Genomic DNA, 27,591 nt, shown 5'->3' on the forward strand with positions numbered 1-27,591 from the left:
ATGAGGTGCTTATCCTTCTCCCTTTGATTTTATATAGTAATACATAAAAAGAGAAAAAATTAAGAAAATAAGATGAATCTAATTTGACTACTTCTGGAAGCTGGGGGTATGAAGCTTGTGAATCTGGCTTTCTTATTTTGATTTGTTTTGTTTTGATGATTTAATTTCGATTTTGAATCTGATGATAATGATAGATATTGGTGGATTATATGGAGAATGACAAAATTAGGATTTTGCAGAATGAATTAGGGCAAGTCAAAAGAGAAGTAAAAAAGAGAAGGGATAAGACGAAGTGACAAAAATACCCTCACATGACATGCACGTGATAAGGGGTAACGACAGGTTTTGACAGAAAGTAGACGGGAGGACGAGGGATGTACTCTTTTGATAGTTTAGGGACGAGGAATGCACAAAAAAAAAAAAAGGACAGGGAATCAAAATCGATGTAAAGTTCAGGGACGAGGAATGAAATTTTGTCTAATAATATTGAGGGTACTTTTTGGAAGTTTGTTTAAATTAAATTCAATTTAAATTAAAAGTTAAATTACATATAACTTGCAAACTTGTAATTAAGGTGACGCACCCGCACGTCGCTTTAAATGAACCTCCTTTTCGAACACTTATAAAATCAGATTCTTGGCGTTTCACAGGTGATCCTCAATTCTCACAAATTCACCAATTACTCGGAAACTTTGTTGTAGTACTTAGTTGAATTTGTAATATTTGAGAAAAAAAAAAGTACTCTCATTTTCCACTCAATTAAGCTATCAATAAATTATTTAATTTCAAAGATTTTAAAATCTTAATAAATCAACATTGATTTTGTCCATCTGTCAATTAGTCTTTTTAGTATTTATTTAATACTGAACTGGGTTCTCGTGAACAGATTAGGATAACCTCTTTTTGGTGGTTGTTTATATCTGCACTCCAAGTGTTTGATCAATTGCGTGAGTGAGGGTAAAATATTTGATTACTTCGAATAAAGTATTTAATTTGTGGGTTTTTATCATCAATGACGATCGAATCGTTTCCGGGTAGTTCAGGGTATATAGATGCAGGTGTTGATAAAAAGATAACATATTTTAGTAACACTTATGTTTTGGGGTTGACTGTGGTAGCTGGAATTGGTGGTCTTCTTTTTGGATATGATACAGGTATTTGCTCTATCTACATAAGTATTTATCTTGTTTCTGACTTTCAGTTTGTGATGGCTTTAATTTGTGTTAATACATATCAAACAGTTATATGATAAGATATACAGATATATAGATATATAATGAAGAAAGTTACTAAATTTAGCATTTTATGCTCAGTGGCTCTGAATTTGATAAGGAGTATTAAATTATCGTTTCTTGTTCAGCTAATCAATGGATTGTGTCTAGTAGATTACCATTTTTTTCGGTTGAAAAACAAAACATAACATGCTATGCGTGAGTTACGTCTACATCAATTAAGAGGTGGTTGTATGTATTGTTTTTGAAGTAATGACCCTACAAAATTTAGGTAAAGCGTGTTGGTGTTCCACATGAGCGTGTGGGTGTCGGTGTCGGTGTTCGGCTCTATTTTTGAGTCAACAGCAAGTGTCGATTTATTGGTGTTTTGACTGCCGTTTGGAGCTTAATTTGAATTCCAGGAAGGATTTAAAACCCATGGAAATTTGATTCTATCATTTTCATTGCGCCTCAATTTTATTTTACTATTTTTTTAAAAAAATTATCCTACTTATTAGTCGGAGGTTCACTTACAAGCAATCTCTTTATCCGTTAAATAGACAGAGGGATGACTTTCTCTACTTTTGAAAGTGTTTCACTCTGGGTGGAGAAATGACTTACATCTCACCTTCCCATGGTATTTTGCTGTATTGGGTTTTGTTGTTGTTGTTGTTTAGTTGATATTGATGTTATTTTCATATCAAGCATTCAGGCTAGGCCACAGTTGTTTCAAAAATGGAATTTAAATTTTGTTCCTCCATTGAAAAGCTTAAAACTTTTAGCATTACATCATAAACATGATGCTTTTTGTTGTCGAATATAACATGTTAGCTAATGTGTGAAAATGTCTGGTATTGGTATAAACTATGAAGTCTTATATGGTATGTTATTATTGGATAAAGAATTCTGTTATGGTATTAGTTTATTTAAACTAATCTAATTTGCTTGTTAGAGTGCCCTAGTCAGCAGACTCATAAAACCCTGAATACTTAACCAAATCTATACAAAATGTTCTACATAGTGTGATTCTTTATGCTGAAATATATGTTTCAGGAGTCATATCTGGTGCCCTTTTGTACATTCGTGATGATTTTGAGGCAGTCGACAAAAGTAGTTTTTTACAGGTACCCTTAACTTAAAACATCATACACTAAGCTCATTTAAGCTCGTTTACAAGTAGCTTAGTTCGTTTATACCCCTGGTTAAAAATTCTAACTTTGTATATACAGGAGACAATTGTTAGCATGGCTTTAGTCGGGGCAATGATAGGAGCTGCTGCTGGTGGGTGGATAAATGATGCATATGGGCGTAAAAAAGCTACTCTTCTTGCGGACGTGATTTTTGCATTTGGGTCGTTTGTGATGGCTGCTGCCCCTGACCCGTATGTACTTATACTGGGTCGTTTATTGGTTGGGTTAGGTGTGGGGGTAGCATCTGTTACAGCTCCAATGTATATTGCAGAAGCAGCCCCGTCTGAAATACGAGGTGGTCTAGTAAGCACCAATGTGCTTATGATAACTGGTGGACAATTTGTTTCTTACCTCGTTAATCTTGCTTTCACAGAGGTACGATTCAATTTGATTTATCATAGTTTAAAGTAGGAGAATTTGGTAGAGGTGGCAGTTTTCAGTCTATGTACTTATGGATGGGTTGATTTGGGCGCTGCTTTATTTCTAAGGGTCAAACAGGTCAAATCTAAAAATAGCTAAAACAAAACAAAAAAAATGGGTCAATGGTCACTGGAAGTATTTTTTTAATACATAACATCTTTTCGGTCTATTTTGACTCACTTTTTAACCGGAGGGTAAATGACACAAAAGTTATCCAACTTAATCAACTTTCTCATTTTCAGTAATCTAGCTCATCTTAACCATCAAAACGATATTTTATGTCAAATTCAAAGGCTGAGGTATTAAGTTTCTTTTTTAAATAAAGGGATTTATTTGTGTTGTGATGCTTCAAAAGGTGAAAAAAATGAAAATCCCTTTTTGATGATAAAAATAAATAAACATAAGAATAAGAATGTATAATATTGCAAGTGCTAAAAAGTAAAAAAATTTCTGGTTAAATGATGCTTCAGAATGTATAAATATCCCTTTTGGCGGTAAAAGAAAACATAGACTTTGGGCATGTTTGGCAAGTAGCTTTTTGAAGCTTTTTAGAGCTTTTAGCTTTTAACTTTTTAAGAAAAAGTTCTTATCTTGTAAAAAGCTTTGTTTGGTTACAAAAAGCTTAAAGCTTTATTGATATAAAAAAGCTCTATTAGCAAACGCTAATGTATGTAGCGTTTAAGAAACTTGATGAGCTTTTTCATATTAATATTACTTAAATACCCACGTACCCTTATTGATGTATATGAGTCGTCCCAAGTAGATGTTCCATACAGGATATCCAATATAGATATCCAACACTCTTTTTCAATATTAAATATTATATTAAATATAATTAGAGTACTATACCTATATTTACATTGTTTTTTTAAATTTATATATGTTTTGACTTTGTAACTTGTTATTATTGAAGACTAATACTAACATTGATATGAGTTCGTATAGACAAATTATTAGTTAATCTCAACTTGTACAATACTATGTTATCTTGATTTGCTAACTTGTAAATGATGATATTTAGCATCAAGTGTTATTTTCTCGGGTCCATTTTTGTCATTTTATCATTTTTAACAGCTCCAGCTACTTTGCCAAACACCTAAATATATCTAAAAAGTTTCATCTTTCAGCTAACAGCTAACAGCTTCCAACTAACAGCTATCAGCTTCCAACTAACAGCTCTAGCTACCAGCTAGTTTTGCCAAATATACCCTTTAAATTGATAAAGAAGAAGAAGAATACCATTATGATAAATTCTGTAAAATTGAGTGCCTTTTGTCACTTATCCTTTATTTTGAACAATGTTAATTGTTGGCCAAAAAGGTGTTTTGGGTCACTGGACCTAACTCATTTCAACTCATACCGAAGATTAAACATTTCGGCCCAACTTTGTCTATTATGCCACTTCTTCAGTTTTATATATCAAATTGCAAATTCATTGTGTTCTATGAGTTGTCTATTAAATTTTGCGATCTCATTTATAAGTGCTGCTGAACAGGTTCCTGGAACATGGCGATGGATGCTTGGAGTAGCTGCTGTGCCAGCCATTGTTCAATTTTTATTGATGTTATTATTACCCGAGTCTCCACGCTGGCTTTACATGAAGGTAATACAATATTTACACATTACTCCATAAACATTCATCCAAATTCATTAATTTTTTGTCCACTTTATCCTATCCTTCATATGTAATTTGCTCTTTTTTATGTTATACAGAAAAGCAAATCCGAGGCCATTGTCGTACTATCAAAAATATATGATCCATATCGGTTAGAGGAGGAACTCGACCAGCTTTCTAATGCATTAGACGAAGAAAACGAACGCAAAATTGCTATTAGTTACTGGGATGTTTTTAGAATCAAGGAAATCAGACTTGCATTTTTTGCCGGAGCCGGTCTTCAGGTACTCATCCGATGAATATCTGGCGTACAGTATGCTAATTGATTTTTGTATTGGGTAAAAGGTCAAAACGAGTAATAATGTTAATACGGGTCAAATCTGAATGGGTGGGTAAAGAAACAAACATTTTATTTATTCATTGATTCTTAAAACGCTCATCTTTTTTTGCAGGCATTTCAGCAATTCACGGGGATTAACACCGTAATGTATTACAGCCCAACCATAGTTCAAATGGCTGGTTTTCGTTCAAACCAATTAGCCCTTTTACTATCTCTCTTTGTTGCATTAATGAATGCAACCGGCACCATTATCGGAATCAACCTCATAGACCATTTCGGCCGCCGAAAATTAGCCCTAAGCAGCTTATTCGGCGTTTTTCTATCTTTAATTCTCCTCTCTGTTGCATTCTTCCTAGAATCATCAGGTTTTACCAATGTGGGTTGGATTGCAGTACTTGGGTTAACCTTATATATTGCATTTTTCGCACCTGGTATGGGTCCCGTTCCGTGGACCGTGAACTCGGAAATATATCCCGAATCATATAGAGGAATATGTGGAGGAATGTCAGCTACGGTGAACTGGGTATCGAATTTGATAGTCGCTCAAAGCTTCCTTTCGGTTGCTGATGTTGTTGGGACCGAATGGACTTTTATGATTTTGGCTTTTATTGCTGTTGCAGCTTTTGGGTTCGTGTTTGTTTTTGTACCCGAGACCAAAGGGTTGACTTTTGATGAAGTTGAGTCAATTTGGAAGGAGAAAGCGTGGGGAAGTAGTCGTGGTTCCGAATCACTTCTTGCAAAGGAGGAATCGTGAAGTGTGCGTATGCCCTGCACCAAGGTTCGATGTGCTGGCGCATCGTGTTAGCCGATTTTAATGGCTAATTTGAATTTTTAGTGATAGAATTGCTTGCAAAGATGTACAGGTGTGTTTTTATATAAGATACATTGTTTGGTCTGTTTTAGTGTGAAGTTTCTATATTTTGAGGTTTGTACAATAGACAAAAGTTGTACATAGACAAAAGTGTAACAACATTAATACCAAAGCAATCCTGATTGAAGTTTATCATTCATAATTAAGTTGTATGAAAAGCAATCTTAACATGATAACTTTTCATGGATGATTTTTGGATCAAGTAATGAAGATGATGTTTCACCATAAAGTTGTGTTGCAATGAAAAAAAAAAAAACTTTATTGAAACTTTAAATTTTAAGTTTTCATGGATGAAAAAAAATCTTCATTATTAGAAGTTCAAACTCATAATGAAAAGTTGATTTAGCTTATAAGTTAAAGCTTGACCCCCCTAGATTGAAGTTTAGTGGTTAAATATGTATGTTGGCTCACCACGAAAATACTGCAGTATTAAAAGAAACTTTATTGGAAGTTCTAAAAATAATATAAATGGCATTAGAGTGGGTCTAAGAGCATTAGAGGTCGAGACGGTGTTTAATTTCGGTGTCTTTCAAAAAAATTTATGCGTTGTTTATTATGCTTTTGATTGAATACGTTATTTTAAGTAATAAAAGAAGTTATTATAAAGAGTAATTAATAAATTTATTTTATATTAAATGTTAACTTTTCAATTATAAATTTGATTTAATTGAAAATTAAGTTATTTTTTATTATTATATAAAGTAAAGGACGATATTTTTGAGATAACTCAAAATTACAGTTTTTTTGAAACCCAATTACCTTGCAAAAGATTTTGGCCTACCTATTTTTCAGAAAAAAAATTGACTCTTGGCCCAATTTAAGCCGAAATATATATTCCGTATTATCTTGATCCCAACCCAACCATCTTCCTTCATCATTTACAGATTACACTTACAACGTCGCCTATGCAGTGGTGGAAGAATACATCGAGCTTCGACATTGATTTAACACCGAGCCGGAGTCGACAACATCGGACTCCCGACATCGGATTTAATGGACGGCGAGAAAAAGCTAACGACTTTGAGTATTCTTTTTTTATAGAACAACAATTTTGGCATCGAATCCCCTCATTTACCACTCACACACCCGTTAGGAAGAAACTCCTCACATCCATCGTGCAAAGCGTACCCAGAATGCTTTAGGTTACCTGATTGGCCCCCACAGAGTGAAGGATACCAGAGACACAACCTTGGAAAAAACTTCCCCAGATGCGTGCATCTAGGAATGCTTTAGGTTAACTGTTTGCCCCGCACAGAGTGAAAGATACCAAAGACACAATCTTAGAGAAAACTCCCCCGGAAACGTGCACCTAGGAATGCTTTAGGTTAACTGTTTAGCCCGTACAGAATGAAAGATATTAGAGACACAATAAAAAACATTGAAAACTGAACTCCCGGGGCGAAGCGAGGGTTCAAAAACTAGTTAAATCTATGATACAGAGTAATATTTAAAATGAATTTTAATGTGTAAAAATAAATTTTATCATAGACACATGTTCAAGTGTTGTGGGATTATCTATTTATCTCGTAATAAAGCGAATAATAAAACCCCCTAGGTCTGTTGGGCCTGATGATTAGCTACGGTAGTTGGTCGAGGCCCAGTTTCTTAGAAGTCTTTATTGGGCTTAAATGATCTGGATCACTGGGCTGTTGTAGAGGTCATGTTGTACAAGTTTTTTTTTTTTTTTTTTTTTTTTTTTTTTTTTTTTTTTTTTTTTAAATGAAAGTAGTTGTAGGTTTAACAGGGTGGTGAGCTGTAAATGTTTTATCGTAAAATTGAACAAGGAAATTTTGGAATATATTGAGGTTGTTTTAATGGGGTTGATATGGTGAAGAAGCAATATTAAAAAGCTATTGTTTTACGATCTGTGACGAAATTGTATGGATTATTGACTGCGAATTAGCGAAATATTGGTGATGGTATTTCAGAGGTTGAAGATTGTGGTCGATTGACCGTACATGATAGTTTGTGGGTTTTAATTTCAAGATATGACAGCGTCAAAATAATATAAGAAAAAGATTCTGAATAAATTAAGGATCATAATGATTGATTAGGTCTTAGAATACTTGGTAGAGTGGTAAAAAAGTCTTGTTTGAAAAAATATGTGCACGTTTTTGGGGGAGCTAACGATGATGTCGTTGAACCGTAACTCGAGTCGAACTAAAAGGTATAACCCGTGAAAGATTTAAATATTATTTTAAATTAACAATATATGTGCATCTCCGCGTTTCGCTATGAAATTGTCGACTTTTAAAATTTTAACTCAAAATCAACGTGTATGAAAGGTACCCCAAATATTTAGCGTTTTTTAAAAAGCGCCCGTTTTGCGTATAGTTAGTGACATTGTGTCCCTAAAATTATTTCGAGTTTAACGATGGTGTCGGAAAAATTTAACTCGTTGCGAGCGAGAAGATATGACCCGTTGAATATTTGGGTGGAATTTATATTTAAGATTTTTTATGAAAATGGTTATTTGACACTTTACCTCCCTGATTGGGGGGTCGATTTGAATTTGTGAAAAAAGTGTGGGGGGCTTTGTTGGTGTAATGAAATTTAGTTAAAAGTTAAAAAAAAAGAAAAAGGTGAAAGGACGAAAATGCCCATAGTTACTATTCATAAATTTTGTCTATTAGATAATATGGTATAGTTAGTGACATTGTGTCCCTAAAATTATTTCGAGTTTAACGATGGTGTCGGAAAAATTTAACTCGTTGCGAGCGAGAAGATATGACCCGTTGAATATTTGGGTAGAATTTATATTTAAGATTTTTTATGAAAATGGTTATTTGACACTTGGGTCGATTTGAATTTGTGAAAAAAGTGTGGGGGGCTTTGTTGGTGTAATGAAATTTAGTTAAAAGTTAAAAAAAGAAAAAGGTGAAAGAACGAAAATGCCCATACTTACTATTCGTAAGTTTTGTCTATTAGATAATATGGTAATGAAACAATAAGAAATGGGTGTGGGTGCCACACCCTATCAGCAATAAATATGAGGCTGGAGCAAATACTCTATAAAAATATTGTAAAAAGACAACTCACTCCAAAGTAAACAGTAATTGAAGAGGGGCGCTAGGCAACTTTGGTAATACCTAATCTACTAAACTATTCATTTTTAAAATATTTAAAAAGGTGACGGTTCTATTACCTGAACAATAACAATTACGAGAGTCGTCGTTTGCAAAAAAATTATTAGAGCACTCGGTGTCCCCAATCTCTTTCACCGTCGAACAAAATTGATGGTGTAAAACACCGCCCCTCCTCAGTGTCCTCCCACCGTCAATTTTAGTATCACCTCCCATCGTCCCTCCAGCGACGGTGGATTTGTTTTGTTTTTTTTTTTTCTTTTTAAATTATTCTATTTTATTATAGATCCACATCACTGAAACGGACACCGAAATGGATACCGAACGACACCCCACTTTAATCAATTTCAAGTTTCATTTTCGACTTTAAAATGGACACCGAAAATGAATTGCGAACACCTTGTGCTCTCATTATTACTATACTATCTATTAGACAAAAATGATGAATAGTAACTAGGGGCATTTTCGTCTTTTTACCTTTTTTTTATTAGACAAAAATGATGAATAGTAACTAGGGGCATTTTTGTCTTTTTACCTTTTTTTTTTTTTCATTCCACTTACAAAGCTCCCCTCCCACTTTTTTCAAAAAATCAAATTAACCCCCCAAACAGGGAGGTAAAGTGTTAAATAACTATTTTCATAAAAAATCTTAAATAAACTCCACCCAATTCAACGGGTCATATCCTCTCGCTCGCAACGAGTTAAATTTTTTCGACACCATCGTTAAACTCGAAATAATTTTAGGAACACAATGTCACTAACTATACTCAAAACGGACGTTTTTTAAAAAATGCTAAATATTTGAGGTACTTTTCATAAATGTTGATTTTGCGTTAAATTTTTAAAAGTCGACAATTCCATAGCGAAACGCGGAGATGCACATATATTGTTAATTTAAAATAACATTTAAATCTTTCACGGGTTATACCTATTAGTTCGACTCGAGATGCGCTTCAACGACATCATCGTTAGTCACGAAATAATTTTACAAACTAAACGCAATAAAATACATTGAAAACTGAACCCCTTGACGCGAAGCGAGAGTTCGAAAATTAGTTAATATTATTAATTATTATACTGTAGTTATGTTTAATTCATAAGAGAATATCGACTCTCTTTCCTTTTCTGTACCTTTGCTTTCCCAAATCAGTTAAAAGAGCTATTAAACAAGTTTGGTCCGGAGTTTTCCGATACCCCAAAGCGACTTGATAAAAAAAATGCCCCTTTACGCTTTTTTATTGGGGTTTAAAACGTGATAACAAGTTACAACAATAAGATAGTGTTAAGTAAAAATTACATTATGAGTATTATATAACCGAGTCCACTAACTTATATTGTTAGTGGTTTTAAGCTTTTTTATTATTGAAGTTGTGACGTCGTCCAGCGGTTGGTGGCCTACCTCTTTTAGAGGATGTTAGGAGTTCGACCACCGTTGGCTACATATTAACTCACAATTTTATCTCTACCATGAAGTTTCACTCATGGCACTTTTCCCACATCGCGTTGGGGGGTTTTACCGTCCATGGCCTGTATGGGATTGGTGCGGGTTTCCTCCTGGGCACACAGTTGGGGGTGAGTATAATTGTGTAGGAGATGAACGCGTGGTGGTTAAGTCCCCCTGAGTGATCCTAACAGCTGTTGAAAAAAGTAGTTTTAAGATTTTTTAGTAACACTGATATATTTCGTAATTAATTGGGCTAAAATAAACTATAGTACTCTTAATATCATATAAGGGTGTTCATCGGTTCAGTTTTTGGTTTTTCGGTTTATTCGATTCGATTTTTTCGGTTTTGAAACTTATAAAATCAAAATCGAAAATCAAACCGAAACCATATTTAAATATCAAAAACAAAACCAAAACCGAACCGAAAACCAAATTTGATTTCGGTTTGGTTTTCGTTAAAACCGAAAATCACTAAAAATATAAATCTTAACCAACATAATTACTTAAATATAAATTAGGAATAATGGTTGTAGAGTTAATTTAAGTATACATGATATATAACATGTTTATTGTTTAATAAAAATAAAATAATACATCAAATATAATATAAATATAAATATTATAAATATAAATATGTTTTAATATGCTATTAACTTGAATTCGGTTTTTAATTCGTTTTTTGGTTTACCGAATTTAAAATTTTCAAAATCGAATTACGAATTCGGTTTCGGTTTCGATCGATTCGAAAACCGTTTAAAAAATTCGGTTTTGGTTTTTTTGGTTTGAATGTGATTCGATATTTGGTTTTATACCAAATGATGCACACCTCCTAATATCATACATGTTTCACGCATTACTAATTCTTGTACAATTAGAAAACTGTAGTTTTATGGTTCAAGCAAATGGAAAAAATAGCTCATGGTCCCACATCGGTTCAAAGAAAATTAGAAAGATGACTAGACTGACTATAAAACTGCAACCGTGAAACAAATAAATATATACTTTAACATGCTTCCTTCTACGATCAATTATTTTAGCCCCTAAAATTTATGGGCCTGAGCATATGTTCACCTTGCACACCAGAGGTGAACACACCAATTGGGCCGAGCCTGCTATTAAACATTAAAATCTTTACACGAAAGTTACGTTACTTTAATAAAATTAGTTAAAATTAGTTTATCTGTTCTTTCTTTTTCTTTTTTTCGGGTTGCTTCAAAATATGTTAGGTTCAAGTAGATAGGGATCTGCTCATTTACCTGTTATTGGGTGTTTGTCAAGACGCGATTTTTCACGTATGTATGCTATTAAATAAAGAAATAAATGAGTTGTACTAATAGAACTTCGAGGTGGCGTTCATTCTGATTTCGTGTAGTCGGGTGGCTTCAGGTGGTTTACTCGTTTAGAGGTTGTTTCGAGTGTGACGACCCGACAAAATCGTCATTGACGGCGCCGTCAACTTAGATCCCGTAACGTGGTCATAAGTCTTTAAAACAAAGTTTGACCAAAATATGTCGCATTCATTTCAAGTGTAAAGATGTTTCAAGTTTACAAAAGTAGCTTAACAACTAGTTACGTTACAACGTTTTACGTACAAATGAAACCAATGCGACACAATTTAAAATGAAGTCAAAAGACGCTCCATGTATGCATGTATACTCGACATCCAAGCAAGTATCCAAATAGAGTGCGGAAGCATGTATCACTTAGCGTTCAAGGACCTGAGAAAACATATAAAAACTGTCAGCGAAAAACGTTGGTGAAATCATAGGTTTAGTAAGTATATTGTATTGAACCACAATATTTAGTATAAGTTGATTATCCAAATCGTTTACATTCCAAAAGTTGTTGTTTGTATCACGAGCACCCAATTATCAAGGCTTAACTGAATAGTACCTCTGTATCATAGTGTTAGAACCTACACTACATCCCGAAAATAAGTTTCATTCTTCCGAATGAGGGTTCGTCAAACCCGTATGGCCACACAACATAAGTTCTCGCTTACACCCTACAAGTGTAATTAATGATAAATTGAACTTGAGGATTTTTATTCTAACTCGTAAGTGGAATGTTTGTTTTCGTACTTGTGTTCAAACTATAAAAGTATAAAACGTTTATGTTCTCTCATCCCAAGTATAAGTACAAAAGAGTAAAAGTGGGACTATGATCTCACCTTGAGTGCACGAGTATAAAAGTACTTCACAAAGTAACGTATGCAAGAACGTATGCTAGTCTTGACCTAAACAATAGGTCGTATCAATATCGGTAAAGTATGAAGTCGGTCAAAGTTGTTCAATTAGTCCTATGGCTCGTTATGACTCGATTATATATAACATGTGAGTCAAGTTGTCAAGTTTCATGCAAGATATAATTATAAAAGCATGTTAGAATGATTAAACAAAGTATTGGTTAAGTTTGAATAAAAGTCAACTTTGGTCAAGTCAAAGTCAACAAAAAAGTCAACACGTTCGGGTCGGGTCTCGGACAATTTTTCTGAGCTAATTGATCATATATGAGCATGTTAGAACAAGTTACATGTTAATCGGAGGTGCGTAGCATAGTTAGAATTAAACGTGACAAAGGAAAATTGAACAGCCCCCAAACACGACAAACGCTGCACCGCGATACAGGATGGCCGCGCCGCGCCAATAGGCGTGAGCTGATTCCTGGCTGTTTCAAATGTTTAAGTCTCGAACCAAACTTCATTTAAACATAACTAATGAACCGTAAAAACTTAAAACGCATGTCATACATTGTTGGAAAGGTAATTTAACGAGGAATACAATTAAACACATTTCATCAACCAAAACTGTGATGACCCGGGAATTTGCGACCAAATTTAAACTTAATCTTTATATAGTTTCGACACAATAAGCAAAGTCTGTAATGTTAAAATCTCAAAAACTGTGAACTGTGTTTATGTATTCATTTGACCTTTGACTACTCCCGACGTTTTACGAACAATTAATTGTAAATAGATATGTGTGTATGTATATATAAATAATAATTCGAAATATAATTTGAAGTATTATATGTTGTTGTTATTAATAAAATAAAAATAGGATATTATAACAATTATTATTTAAAATATATCTCTATATATAAATAAATTATATTAAAAATAAATATTAAATAATTGTAATACTCGTTTGATGTTTCGATTAATATTAAGCAAGTTAAATTCAAACTTATGTAATTTTAAAATAAATGGTGATACGAAAATGAGTAATATAAATTTTAGGCTTACTAAAAATGTATTTAGGATATAGTTATTAAATTTTAACATTTTTTATATTTTACTCAGGATCGAGCACGGGCAGTTGAATTAATTTTTATTTAATAGTTTTAAACAATTAACGAATGTTATTATAAAATAATGATTTGAATAAATAAAGATGTTTGATATAAAAATTTGGGATTTTCTGTGTACTTTTATCCATTATCAACGGGGCACGAATTTCAGTCCGTAAGTGAAATAGTAGATGACGGCTAACTTATCCCATGTTTATATTTTAAATTATATAATAATAATAATTATATTATTATTGTTAAAAATTATTGATTCATATTTTCAATGGATTGAACGTCTAACAGATTGAGTAAAGAGACCAAATTAGTTTAATGAGTAATGTATCTAATTGATTGGAGATATACTGTGTTGTGTTTGTTTGTGTTTGGTTGATTAGAAAATATTATGTTCTCCACTAAGCTTCAGTTCAATAAATATACATATACTTTGTATTAGGAAGACACACAAACCACCAACACAACATATTAAATCCTACTTAAATTTTCTGCTACTTTGCTACTATTCGGATCATAAACGATCACCACAAGAACAATCCTATCTTGAAAACCTATTTCATGTTTCTTTCTGGTTGATGTCAATGCAAACAACCACATGTTACATCTTGATAAACCACTTCCAACACCATCATAATATTTAACTTGATCACCATCTTATACTCTTATTTCATCTGTTTTTGTTTCGTCTCTCGTAGCCCACAACCAATCAATCACTGATCACTACTATGAGTTTCTGTTCGATTTTGAACCAACAACGAACACTATGACCATCATATACACCACACGAAACCATTGTTGTTTGTTTTTGTTCGAAGATCATTACAACCATCTCATCTTCAACAACCTGACACCCTAACCACCACCCTCTACCACACGACCACTATGTCAATTCGTTGCTCACTGTTCCCGTTTTTCTAATCGTGATCAACCCCAATCCACAACAAACCCACAATCATACCATCGTCATCAACTGTTACTATTGATCGTCTATTTGTCACTCATGGCTACTATTCGGATTATGTTTTATTATTAAACAAGAACTATCACCTTCGTGTGTTATCTTTTTCTTTCTTCTCTCAACAGCCGCAATTCATCACCATCGTCCAACACCTCCAAGTTTCTATTTTGCAGCTCAAGAACAACCTTAGGAGACTGTTAAAGCAACCTGTTATCATTACGTTTTTATGTTGGCGGTCACGAAAATGATTTGAAACTGCTACTGCTATAACATTTTCTACTTTCCCTTCCAAATCAAAACAGTCCACCACCGGTCATCACACTTGTTTATTTGATTCAGTTTTCGACAACCATCATGATCACCACACCACCACTTCCACGACCGAAAACAAAACCCATTTGTATGGTACTTTTAGCGGTTGTAACCCTGGAAACCCAACAATCATTTATTAATGATAAACCTGCCATGTTTACAACCGTAAATCACAGCCCAACCGCCACATCAAGATTACTGTTATTTCTGTCGTTTGTCACTCCAAAGCACTACCTTTTGTGTACACTACAAACTCCATTTTTCTGTTCGAAATATGCTATTGTTATTATATTGTTGCTGCACATTTCCTTGTTGGCCAACAACTATCCACTCTTTTCTTTGTGGCCGACAACTCCAAATTTCATAACCCCACTTGATAAATCTTGTGAGCTGTCTTTTTTTTATATTTAGGAATCCTTTTTAAGTCAAGTAATAAAACTGAATACTACCTTACAAAAAAAAAAAAAAAAAAAAAAAAAAAAAAAAAAAAAAACTCGTTTACCTAAGATAAGTTGGTTAGTTGGTGAATTCAATTAAATGGATTATAGAAACAGAATCCTTTAGTATATTATATGGGCTGCTATGGTTATGATATGATGGGTCAAAATCCATTCCTTCTGTTTTCGTGTGGGATGTAAGTGAAAAGGATTCGAAAATAAGATGATAGTGATGATCATGAGTTGATGGTGATGACGATTAAAGATCATGATAAACGTAATGATAATCGTGTTGTTAAATAATAATACGATAATAAGAATGATGATGTAGTAGGATGATGAGGAAATATAGAGTAACGGGCGATGATGATTACGAGAATTATTTTTGGGCTTCATATTAGTGATAAGATTGGGCTTCCCTTTTAAATATCTTTGGCCTCAATGATTTTGGACAATGATTAATTTAGTTGTTGGGGCCGAAGGAGAATTGGGCCACTGCATGTTGTTGGGCCGAGATGAACATGGACTCTTAGTTTAATAAGAAGAAGATAGTGGGCAAGGGTTAAAAGGATTAAATCCGAGAATTTAATCAGGATGTATCATACAGAGGAATAGTTAAGAGTATTATTGAGTTAGCGGGAGGTTGCGGGTTCAAACCCGGGCTTGGGCATTTTTTTAGACTACTTCTTGGAGGTAGTTTATTTTACTCATTTTATTATTATTATTATTGTTATTATTAATTATTATTGCTGTTAGGTTATTGAAAATATTAAAGATATAATTATTAGTATCATTATTATTAAAAATTATCATTTTCATTTTTGTTATTAGTATTACTATTATTAATAAAATTATTATTATTATTATTATTATTATTATTAGTAAATCCGTATTATTAAAAACTATCATTCTAACAAATAAATATTTTGTACATTAAATATACACATTACATATACTAGAATTATATTAATATTTCATATAACTATATATCAAAAAAAAAAAATTATAATAATAATAACATTATTTATATAAATACTTGCATATAGCAAACTAATGATATTTATAACTAAATGTATAGATATTAGTCATTTTAAAAATATATAAGAAATAGGTATATATAATATATTAATAGATGAAATTATGTAAGTTCTATTATATGTGTTAATATATATACAAATGATATAGGTTCGTGAATCCGAGGTCAACCCTACACTTGTTAAATGATGTCATATGTATTTTTAGTACAAAATACAGTATGGTGAGTTTCATTTGCTCCCTTTTTAAATACTTTTGCAATATATATACTTTTGGGACTGAGAATACATGCGCTGCTTTTATAAATGTTTTACGAAATGGACACAAGTGATCGAAACTATATTCTATGGTTGGATTATCTAATCGAATATGCCCTTTTTATTAAGTCTGGTAATCTAAGAATTAGGGAACAGACACCCTAATTGACGCGAACTCTAAAGATAGATCTATCGGGCCCAACAAGCCCCATCCAATGTACCGGATGCTTTAGTACTTCGAAATTTATATCATGTCCGAAAGAGGATCCCAGAATGATGGGGATATTCTTATATACATATTGTGAATGTCGGTTACCAGGTGTTCAATCCATATGAATGATATTTTTGTCTCTATGCATGGGACGTATGTTTATGAGAAATGGAAATATGAAATCTTGTGGTCTATTAAAATTATGAAATGATTATTTATGTTAAACTAATGAACTCACCAACCTTTTGGTTGACACTTTAAAGCATGTTTATTCTCAGGTACAAAAGAAATCTTCCGCTGTGCATTTGCTCATTTTATAGATATTACTTGGAGTCATTCATGGCATATTTCAAAAAACGTTGCATTCGAGTCGTCGAGTTCATCAAGATTATTATCAAGTCAATTATAGTTGGATATATTATGAAATGGTATGCATGCCTGTCAAATTTCGATGTAATGAAAGATTGTCTTTTCAAAAACGAATGCAATGTTTGTAAAATGTATCATATAGAGGTCAAGTACCTCGCGATGTAACTAACTATTGTGAATCGTTTATAATCGATGTGGACTTTGTCTGGATGGATTAGGACGGGTCCTTTTAGTTGGTATCAGAGCGGTGGTCTTAGCGAACCAGGTCTGCCTTAGTGTGTCTAACTGATAAGTCGTTAGGATTCATTAGTGAGTCTGGACTTCGACCGTGTCTGCATGTCAAAAGTTTTGCTTATCATTTTTTGTCAGAAATTACTTGCTTATCATCCTTAGTCTAGACACATCTTATTGCATTGATTGCATGATTAGTGTATAGACAAAATTCATATCTTAGCGTATCTGTTATTGTAAACTTTGCCTGACAGCTTCCGTAGATTCCTCCATAACTTATGAGATTTTAGTATTATATATGCATATGTAAATTATGTATTGCAGGGTACTAATCTACATCCTATAATCTATTTCTTATCAAAAATCCTTCATCTGATCGTACGAGATGAATCCCTTAACCAGTTCGAGTCCCTTAGACTTCGATAGCTATTCCGATAGTTATTCCGATAACTATTCCGACATAGATATTCACCTAATCTCCGAAGCGGTGTCACCAGAATGAATCAACCAATCATCCATCCCCAATTCATCTGATGGGTTCGTAGTCGACTTAATCAATGAAGACGCGAAGAACGCGATCCTTTTAACCAGCTGAATTTATCTCTTGGCGATGAACCTGAAGCACTTATCAGCGAACCTGTTCGAGACACCATTTTCAGTCTCATTTCCAGGGTAACTCGACAAGATTATATTCTATCCACAATTTTGAACCTTATTCATTCGCTCGTTCCAACCGACAATCATCCTGGAGTAATAAGTCAACGAACTTCGCGCTCGAATAATCAATTTGGGGAATATGGTGCAAAATGTACCAGTTTCAGCAATATCACCGGCACCAACAGTACCATCAATAATAGCACTAGTACCATCAACAATCCATGCTTCAATATCATCATCTGTACTTTGAGTATGATCTTCATTCTACGTATCGTTCTACCTCATTTATCTTCGTTTGACATGGCAAATATGTAATCTCCAAAGTTTTAGAGATTATTTATTCTAGTTCCAACCAAAAAGCAAATGAGTTTAATATCATATTAACTCATTAAATCCATGAATACATCTGAAGAAAATATATATGTATATATGTTTTCATAAAGATTGTAATTAAAAATTCTCTTGTAGAAACTGTTAATGGTGAAAATATTTTAACGGGTAGGTAATACCCGAGGAATATTTAAATTTCACATTAATAAGTTACATTGTACGTTTTTCGAATCTGTTTCAACAGTCATATACTATCCTACTTACATCCACCGATATACAAATCCGTTCACCACAGAATAACCATATTCATCCAATTTCATATTTGGATTTTGATTTATCAGAATCCAACAAGTGGCATAATGAAGAAAACATTGGACAAAAAATAAAAATTGTTAGAAACAAACAAATTAATTATGAGAAATTTTGTTAAGAATCCACGCTAACTGTTCCTAGCTAATTGTTCCTAGCTAACTGATTACATTTTATTTATCGCAATTTAATTATCGCAATTTACATTCTCGCAATTTTATTTATCGTCATTTAATTTCTGTTATTTACTTTACGCACTTTATTTATCGTCAATTAAATTTTTGTTATTTATTTTTACGCACTTTAAATATCGGGACACGTATACAAGGTTTTAACATATCATATCGACACATCTATATATATTATTTGGAATCACCATAGACAATCTATATGCAGTAATGATCGAGTTCTCTATACAGGTTTGAGGTTGATTCTCAAATAATATATATACTTTGAGTTGTGATCGAGTCTGAGACGAATACGGGTCACGATACTTATTAATTAATTCGAATATTATATATTAAATTATATATGAATTGTTGAATTGCTAACTGTGGACTATCGACTGTGGACTGCCAACATTGGACAATTAAAATGAATTAAAATACTGATTATAACATATGAAACTAAACAATTCTTCAAGTTTGCCACTTGATTTCATCTTAAACCCCATTTGTATCTTGACGATTACAATCTGCGTTCAAACCTTTCATAATTCTTGAAAACACCTCAATCGATAGGATGAATCAACCTCACTTTATCTACGGAAGGAAAGATTTATGCATATAGTTTTGCACCTGAGAAACTCTCGGCAACTGAGTAAAAGTTTAACACGTAGCCACGTCATATCCTTTGGCATTTATTAGCAAAAATAACTTTGCGATTCCTTTTTAAAGTAGCCAATTTTGTCACAGCTCCAGCAAGTCAACTTCGACTTTTCATTCGAAGTAGTCTTACTATAATCCTGATATATACAATTACTCTTTTGATACTGGACAATTCTTTTATATTCCACCATATTACCAGCAGACATACCAACAACCTCGATGCTTCTTGGCTTAAATCTCTCTAATAAATCATTATATTTATTCATTGAAACCCTATCATGAACTCATCGACATCTTGTAACGATAATTGCCATACCAATTACCGAGAATCAGCAATCAATACTTTGAAAACTCACAGCATATCTACATTCTACATCAACAATTATATGTATGATATTTATCTCTTAGAATTATGATCTTTCATTCTGAAAAGCACTCAGTCACAAATCAATACACTGAATGTTGAAAAAGCTGAATGAAGCAGCAGAAACCGTAGACAACCGTAAACTACCTTAATCATCGGAAGTTGATGATAAAGAATAGTATGTTGAAAAAGCTCAGAAAAGTTGGAACTGGAAAACGGATTGAGCTAATCACGAAGGAGACCAAGGACAAATACAAGGAACATACCCTATATTCAAAGAATTCAGATAATTCTGGATCCGTTGAAATCTTTAGAGAATATCTTGCTCCGAAGTCATGTTAAAATCTTGCGGAAAATCTTTCTCCATCAACCATCGAACTTAGAAATTCCAAAATATCATCATCAATATCTTCGATATTTCTGAGGATATTTTCATAAAGATTCTCGTCCGAAACTATATACCTCTTCGTGCTTCCTGTGTATCATTATATTGGAAACATTCAATAGAAAATTTAGTACCGAAAAGCAGATTATGCGAAACTATGAAGAAAGTCGTGGACAAATCACAAAGAATAAGTTTGACTTCAAAGAATCTAAATGATTCGGTTTCTGATGAAATCTTTAGCGAATACCTTGCTTCCGAATCTAAACCCTTATGGATAAATCTTCTTCATCATCCATCGATATTAGAAATTCCAAGATATCATCGTATCTTTCATTATAAATATCCTCCATATTTCTGAAGATATTTTCATAACTAATCATATCTGAAATCATTAATCTCTTCGTGCTATCAGTGTTACATCATATAGAAACTTTTAGTTTCTATTTTCCGTAAACTTTCGAGTTTAAAATATGAATGTTTTGAAGTAGTATTGGGAACTGATGCATGAGTTAGTATAATATAATGACACTTGATCAACGTGATTATATTACAGTAAGTCATGCTGAGTTTCTAATGGGACATGATGATTCACAGTCCATAATGTCATCACGTGCCATGTTACATAACTCTTTCATTCTGTTTAACTTCTGAACATATCAAGAAAATATATTCTTGATAGTTCTATTCTCAGTGATTCTGGTAATTTGACAAATCAAATCGTGCTATAATGTTCTTTCTTATTTAGAACATTAAATTCATTCAAAACTCCAAATCTACGAATTCTGGACCATCACCAGAGATGTCCAATCATAAAAAGAAGAAACGAAGGGACAAAGCTCCAAAAGAAATAGAAAATTGGAGTATAAATCGCAGCAAAATAGGAGAGAGCATTAACTGTGGATGACAATGATTATAGAAAACGGATGCAGAGATTTCGAAATATAAGAGAAAATATAAAGCCCTATAACAACACGGAGGTTGCAAACCATGGATATTAATACGAATAGCAATATAAAGACACGGTATAATTAAGAATAGCATCATCCCAAGGTAATATCAGAAGTAAACAAATTCTTCTGGTGGAAGATTGAAAGGAAGGATGACAGGAATGATAATTAGGAAAATATCAAGGATTAGAACTGGATTAAGCATTTTCACAATCTTTTGGATGTAGGGAATAAGAAGGAAAGTATAGGAATGGTGAGCATAATGGAACGGAAGAGTTAAATTTATAATGAAAATATCAGACAGAGTAATCGAGGTGGATCACCGTATTTAATTTTAGAGATCTTAATTTTCCTTACTCGCCGAAGAATCAAATCCTTTAGATTTCGAAGATTTTCTTTAAATCCCTTAAATTTCGGAATTCAACCCTGACTCTGTCAAAAGTTAAGATGAATCTTTACTTTCCTATTTCACTCTTTGGCGATAGCTTCATTTGTACTCTTCGAATAATCGAATTATTTTATTCCATATTACTCAATAATGATAAAACTCAATTTATCAACTCATATTTGTCATGAAAACATTTTTATTATTAGCCATGACCACCTCACTCAAATTTCGGGACGAAATTTCTTTAACGGGTAGGTACTGTGATGACCCGGGAATTTCTAAACTTAATCTTTATATAGTTTCGACACAATAAGCAAAGTCTGTAATGTTAAAATTTCAAAAATTGTGAATTGTGTTTATGTATTCATTTGACCTTTGACTACTCCCGGCGTTTCACGAACAATTAATTGTAAATAGATATGTGTGTATGTATATATAAATAATAATTCGAAATATAATTTGAAGTATTATATGTTGTTGTTATTAATAAAATAAAAATAGGATATTATAACAATTATTATTTAAAATATATCTCTATATATAAATAAATTATATTAAAAATAAATATTAAATAATTGTAATACTCGTTTGATGTTTCGATTAATATTAAGCAAGTTAAATTCAAACTTATGTAATTTTAAAATAAATGGTGATACGAAAATGAGTAATATAAATTTTAGGCTTACTAAAAATGTATTTAGGATATAGTTGTTAAATTTTAACATTTTTTATATTTTACCCAGGATCGAGCACGGGCAGTTGAATTAATTTTTATTTAATAGTTTTAAACAATTAACGACTGTTATTATAAAATAATGATTTGAATAAATAAAGATGTTTGATATAAAAATTTGGGATTTTCTGTGTACTTTTATCCATTATCAACGGGGCACGAATTTCAGTCCGTAAGTGAAATAGTAGATGACGGCTAACTTATCCCATGTTTATATTTTAAATTATATAATAATAATAATTATATTATTATTGTTAAAAATTATTGATTCCTATTTTCAATGGATTGAACGTCTAACAGATTGAGTAAAGAGACCATATTAGTTTAATGAGTAATGTATCTAATTGATTGGAGATATACTGTGTTGTGTTTGTTTGTGTTTGGTTGATTAGAAAATATTATGTTCTCCACTAAGCTTCAGTTCAATAAATATACATATACTTTGTATTAGGAAGACACACAAACCACCAACACAACATATTAAATCCTACTTAAATTTTCTGCTACTTTGCTACTATTCGGATCATAAACGATCACCACAAGAACAATCCTATCTTGAAAACCTATTTCATGTTTCTTTCTGGTTGATGTCAATGCAAACAACCACATGTTACATCTTGATAAACCACTTCCAACACCATCATAATATTTAACTTGATCACCATCTTATACTCTTATTTCATCTGTTTTTGTTTCGTCTCTCGTAGCCCACAACCAATCAATCACTGATCACTACTATGAGTTTCTGTTCGGTTTTGAACCAACAACGAACACTATGACCATCATATACACCACACGAAACCATTGTTGTTTGTTTTTGTTCGAAGATCATTACAACCATCTCATCTTCAACAACCTGACACCCTAACCACCACCCTCTACCACACGACCACCATGTCAATTCATTGCTCACTGTTCCCGTTTTTCTAATCGTGATCAACCCCAATCCACAACAAACCCACAATCATACCATCGTCATCAACTGTTACTATTGATCGTCTATTTGTCACTCATGGCTACTATTCGGATTATGTTTTATTATTAAACAAGAACTATCACCTTCGTGTGTTATCTTTTTCTTTCTTCTCTCAACAGTCGCAATTCATCACCATCGTCCAACACCTCCAAGTTTCTATTTTGCAGCTCAAGAACAACCTTAGGAGACTGTTAAAGCAACCTGTTATCATTACGTTTTTATGTTGGCGGTCACGAAAATGATTTGAAACTGCTACTGCTATAACATTTTCTACTTTCCCTTCCAAATCAAAACAGTCCACCACCGGTCATCACACTCGTTTATTTGATTCAGTTTTTGACAACCATCATGATCACCACACCACCACTTCCACGACCGAAAACAAAACCCATTTGTATGGTACTTTTAGCGGTTGTAACCCTGGAAACCCAACAATCATTTATTAATGATAAACCTGCCATGTTTACAACCGTAAATCACAGCCCAACCGCCACATCAAGATTATTGTTATTTCTGTCGTTTGTCACTCCAAAGCACTACCTTTTGTGTACACTACAAACTCCATTTTTCTGTTCGAAATATGCTATTGTTATTATATTGTTGCTGCACATTTCCTTGTTGGCCAACAACTATCCACTCTTTTCTTTGTGGCCGACAACTCCAAATTTCATAACCCCACTTGATAAATCTTGTGAGCTGTCTTTTTATTTATTTATTTAGGAATCCTTTTTAAGTCAAGTAATAAAACTGAATACTACCTTACAAAAAAAAAAAAAAACTCGTTTACCTAAGATAAGTTGGTTAGTTGGTGAATTCAATTAAATGGATTATAGAAACAGAATCCTTTAGTATATTATATGGGCTGCTATGGTTATGATATGATGGGTCAAAATCCATTCCTTCTGTTTTCGTGTGGGATGTAAGTGAAAAGGATTCGAAAATAAGATGATAGTGATGATCATGAGTTGATGGTGATGACGATTAAAGATCATGATAAACGTAATGATAATCGTGTTATTAAATAATAATACGATAATAAGAATGATGATGTAGTAGGATGATGAGGAAATATAGAGTAACGGGCGATGATGATTAAATGATTGATGATTACGAGAATGATTTTTGGGCTTCATATTAGTGATAAGATTGGGCTTCCCTTTTAAATATCTTTGGCCTCAATGATTTTGGACAATGATTAATTTAGTTGTTGGGGCCGAAGGAGAATTGGGCCACTGCATGTTGTTGGGCCGAGATGAACATGGACTCTTAGTTTAATAAGAAGAAGATAGTGGGCAAGGGTTAAAAGGATTAAATCCGAGAATTTAATCAGGATGTATCATACAGAGGAATGGTTAAGAGTATTATTGAGTTAGCGGGAGGTTGCGGGTTCAAACCCGGGCTTGGGCATTTTTTTAGACTACTTCTTGGAGGTAGTTTATTTTACTCATTTTTTATTATTATTATTGTTATTATTAATTATTATTGCTATTAGGTTATTGAAAATATTAAAGATATAATTATTAGTATCATTATTATTAAAAATTATCATTTTCATTTTTGTTATTAGTATTACTATTATTAATAAAATTATTATTATTATTATTATTATTATTAGTAAATCCGTATTATTAAAAACTATCATTCTAACAAATAAATATTTTGTACATTAAATATACACATTACATATACTAGAATTATATTAATATTTCATATAACTATATATCAAAATAATAATAATAATAATAATAATAATAATAATAATAACATTATTTATATAAATACTTGCATATAGCAAACTAATGATATTTATAACTAAATGTATAGATATTAGTCATTTTAAAAATATATAAGAAATAGGTATATATAATATATTAATAGATGAAATTATGTAAGTTCTATTATATGTGTTAATATATATACAAATGATATAGGTTCGTGAATCCGAGGTCAACCCTACACTTGTTAAATGATGTCATATGTATTTTTAGTACAAAATACAGTATGGTGAGTTTCATTTGCTCCCTTTTTAAATGCTTTTGCAATATATACTTTTGGGACTGAGAATACATGCGCTGCTTTTATAAATGTTTTACGAAATGGACACAAGTGATCGAAACTATATTCTATGGTTGGATTATCTAATCGAATATGCCCTTTTTATTAAGTCTGGTAATCTAAGAATTAGGGAACAGACACCCTAATTAACGCGAACTCTAAAGATAGATCTATCGGGCCCAACAAGCCCCATCCAAAGTACCGGATGCTTTAGTACTTCGAAATTTATATCATGTCCGAAGGAGGATCCCGGAATGATGGGGATATTCTTATATACATATTGTGAATGTCGGTTACTCGGTGTTCAATCCATATGAATGATATTTTTGTCTCTATGCATGGGACGTATGTTTATGAGAAATGGAAATATGAAATCTTGTGGTCTATTAAAATTATGAAATGATTATTTATGTTAAACTAATGAACTCACCAACCTTTTGGTTGACACTTTAAAGCATGTTTATTCTCAGGTACAAAAGAAATCTTCCGCTGTGCATTTGCTCATTTTATAGATATTACTTGGAGTCATTCATGGCATATTTCAAAAAACGTTGCATTCGAGTCGTCGAGTTCATCAAGATTATTATCAAGTCAATTATAGTTGGATATATTATGAAATGGTATGCATGCCTGTCAACTTTCGATGTAATGAAAGATTGTCTTTTCAAAAACGAATGCAATGTTTGTAAAATGTATCATATAGAGGTCAAGTACCTCACGATGTAACTAACTATTGTGAATCGTTTATAATCGATGTGGACTTTGTCTGGATGGATTAGGACGGGTCCTTTTAAAAACCAACATTTACGATAACCGAAAACTCGTCGAATGATCATTTAATGCTCAACATTTAATGTTTCAAGCTCATAAATGCAATTAATAATTCGGAAACTTACCTGTAACAACCCAACCCGTTAACTAACGAAAAATGCGGAAATAAATTTTTTTTTAAAAATGGCCATACCAGATGGGGTGCGCGGCGCTCACACCCATCTGTGCGCGGCGCGCACAGGGCCTGGCAGTCCGCTGTCCAAAAATTCCGTTTCACGCGAAAAGATCTTCGACTTCCCGACACATTTAGACCAAACGATTTTCATAACATTTTATATTAGTTAAAACTAACACGTTCTAATAATAAAATGAGTTTTACGAGACCGGGCCCACATCGGCCGTTTTACGACTTTCGTACAAAATACAAGTTTTCAACTACATGATTTTTAACACAAAATAAAGACCGAGCATGGCGATTGGGGATACGCTACCCAATCCTAATCAATCCAAAAGCAAGATCTTCTAAAGCAACTATGCGAGTCCACTAGTCCCCACGCTTACCCGAGCCACCATCTCCAAGAAAATCTATAAAAATGTAAACAACGAGAGGGTAAGCTAACGCTTAGTGAGTGAAAATATACTACATACATTTATATGCATAAAATGGACACGCCACACAAATAATCAAATAACGCATACCGGAGCATCTAAGCATACCGTACGATCACTAAGCAACAAGCAAAATATGCATCAACCAACATAAGTTCACCAACGACAATGTGAATAACGCCAAATAGCTACACCCGGAGGGTTAGCTACAACACAACAATACATCAATATATATAACAATATATAAACGTCCAAGGTTAACCCCTTAACCCAATACCGAGAACCAAATACCACAATGAAGATTGGCCGAACAACCCGAGCCTTAGTGAATTCGCACAACCCGATATTCACTTCTTCACCAATTCAACAACCGAGGTTGGCCGAACTACCCGAGCCTTAGTGAATTCGCACAACCCGAGATTCACTACCTTATCAACAAGATGACCGAACAACCCGAGTCATCATGAATCCGCACTACCCGAGATTTACTACCCAAAATATTATGAATACGAGCAAACCGATATTCATTTCCCACACCATAACCCACGTCGTCGGGGTTATAACTCCAAATCACAATCCAAGTGATATCGTACACTCAAGTGTGCAACTCGCCAATGGTAGTCAACCAAAACGCACAACCGTGCCAATTGGACCTATTACACAAGTCCATAAAAATCCACCTATATGTGAAGTGAGCTCTATAACCGAGAACCACTTCACCCGACCCGCACCCATCCTACACATACATATGCACATAGGATTTTAACACTCACCTTGTCGTCTTGATGAATGCTTCCGAACAAATCCGCAACACGTCAATGGGAAGTACCTAATCCATTATCACAAACACAACAACGCGTCCAAACTAACCAATAATCACTAATCACAAGTGAACATGGTTCTAATATGCCAATGAACCCAAATCTTAAGTGTTAAACACTTATCAATCTCAA

At 33.0% G+C, this 27,591-nt stretch overlaps 1 protein-coding gene across 1 annotated transcript; it reads left to right on the forward strand.

Moving 5' to 3' along the window:
• Positions 1-901: 901 nt before the first annotated feature.
• Positions 902-5,789, forward strand: LOC139851510 (inositol transporter 1-like). The gene is made up of 6 exons (XM_071840582.1): positions 902-1,154; positions 2,265-2,335; positions 2,441-2,776; positions 4,317-4,424; positions 4,535-4,720; positions 4,889-5,789. The coding sequence occupies exons 1-6, from the start codon at positions 1,013-1,015 to the stop codon at positions 5,528-5,530; spliced, it is 1,485 nt and encodes a 494-aa protein (XP_071696683.1). The 5' UTR covers positions 902-1,012; the 3' UTR covers positions 5,531-5,789.
• Positions 5,790-27,591: the final 21,802 nt, after the last annotated feature.

Source organism: Rutidosis leptorrhynchoides, chromosome 6, assembly GCF_046630445.1.
Source record: "Rutidosis leptorrhynchoides isolate AG116_Rl617_1_P2 chromosome 6, CSIRO_AGI_Rlap_v1, whole genome shotgun sequence".
Classification (NCBI taxonomy): Eukaryota; Viridiplantae; Streptophyta; class Magnoliopsida; order Asterales; family Asteraceae; genus Rutidosis; species Rutidosis leptorrhynchoides.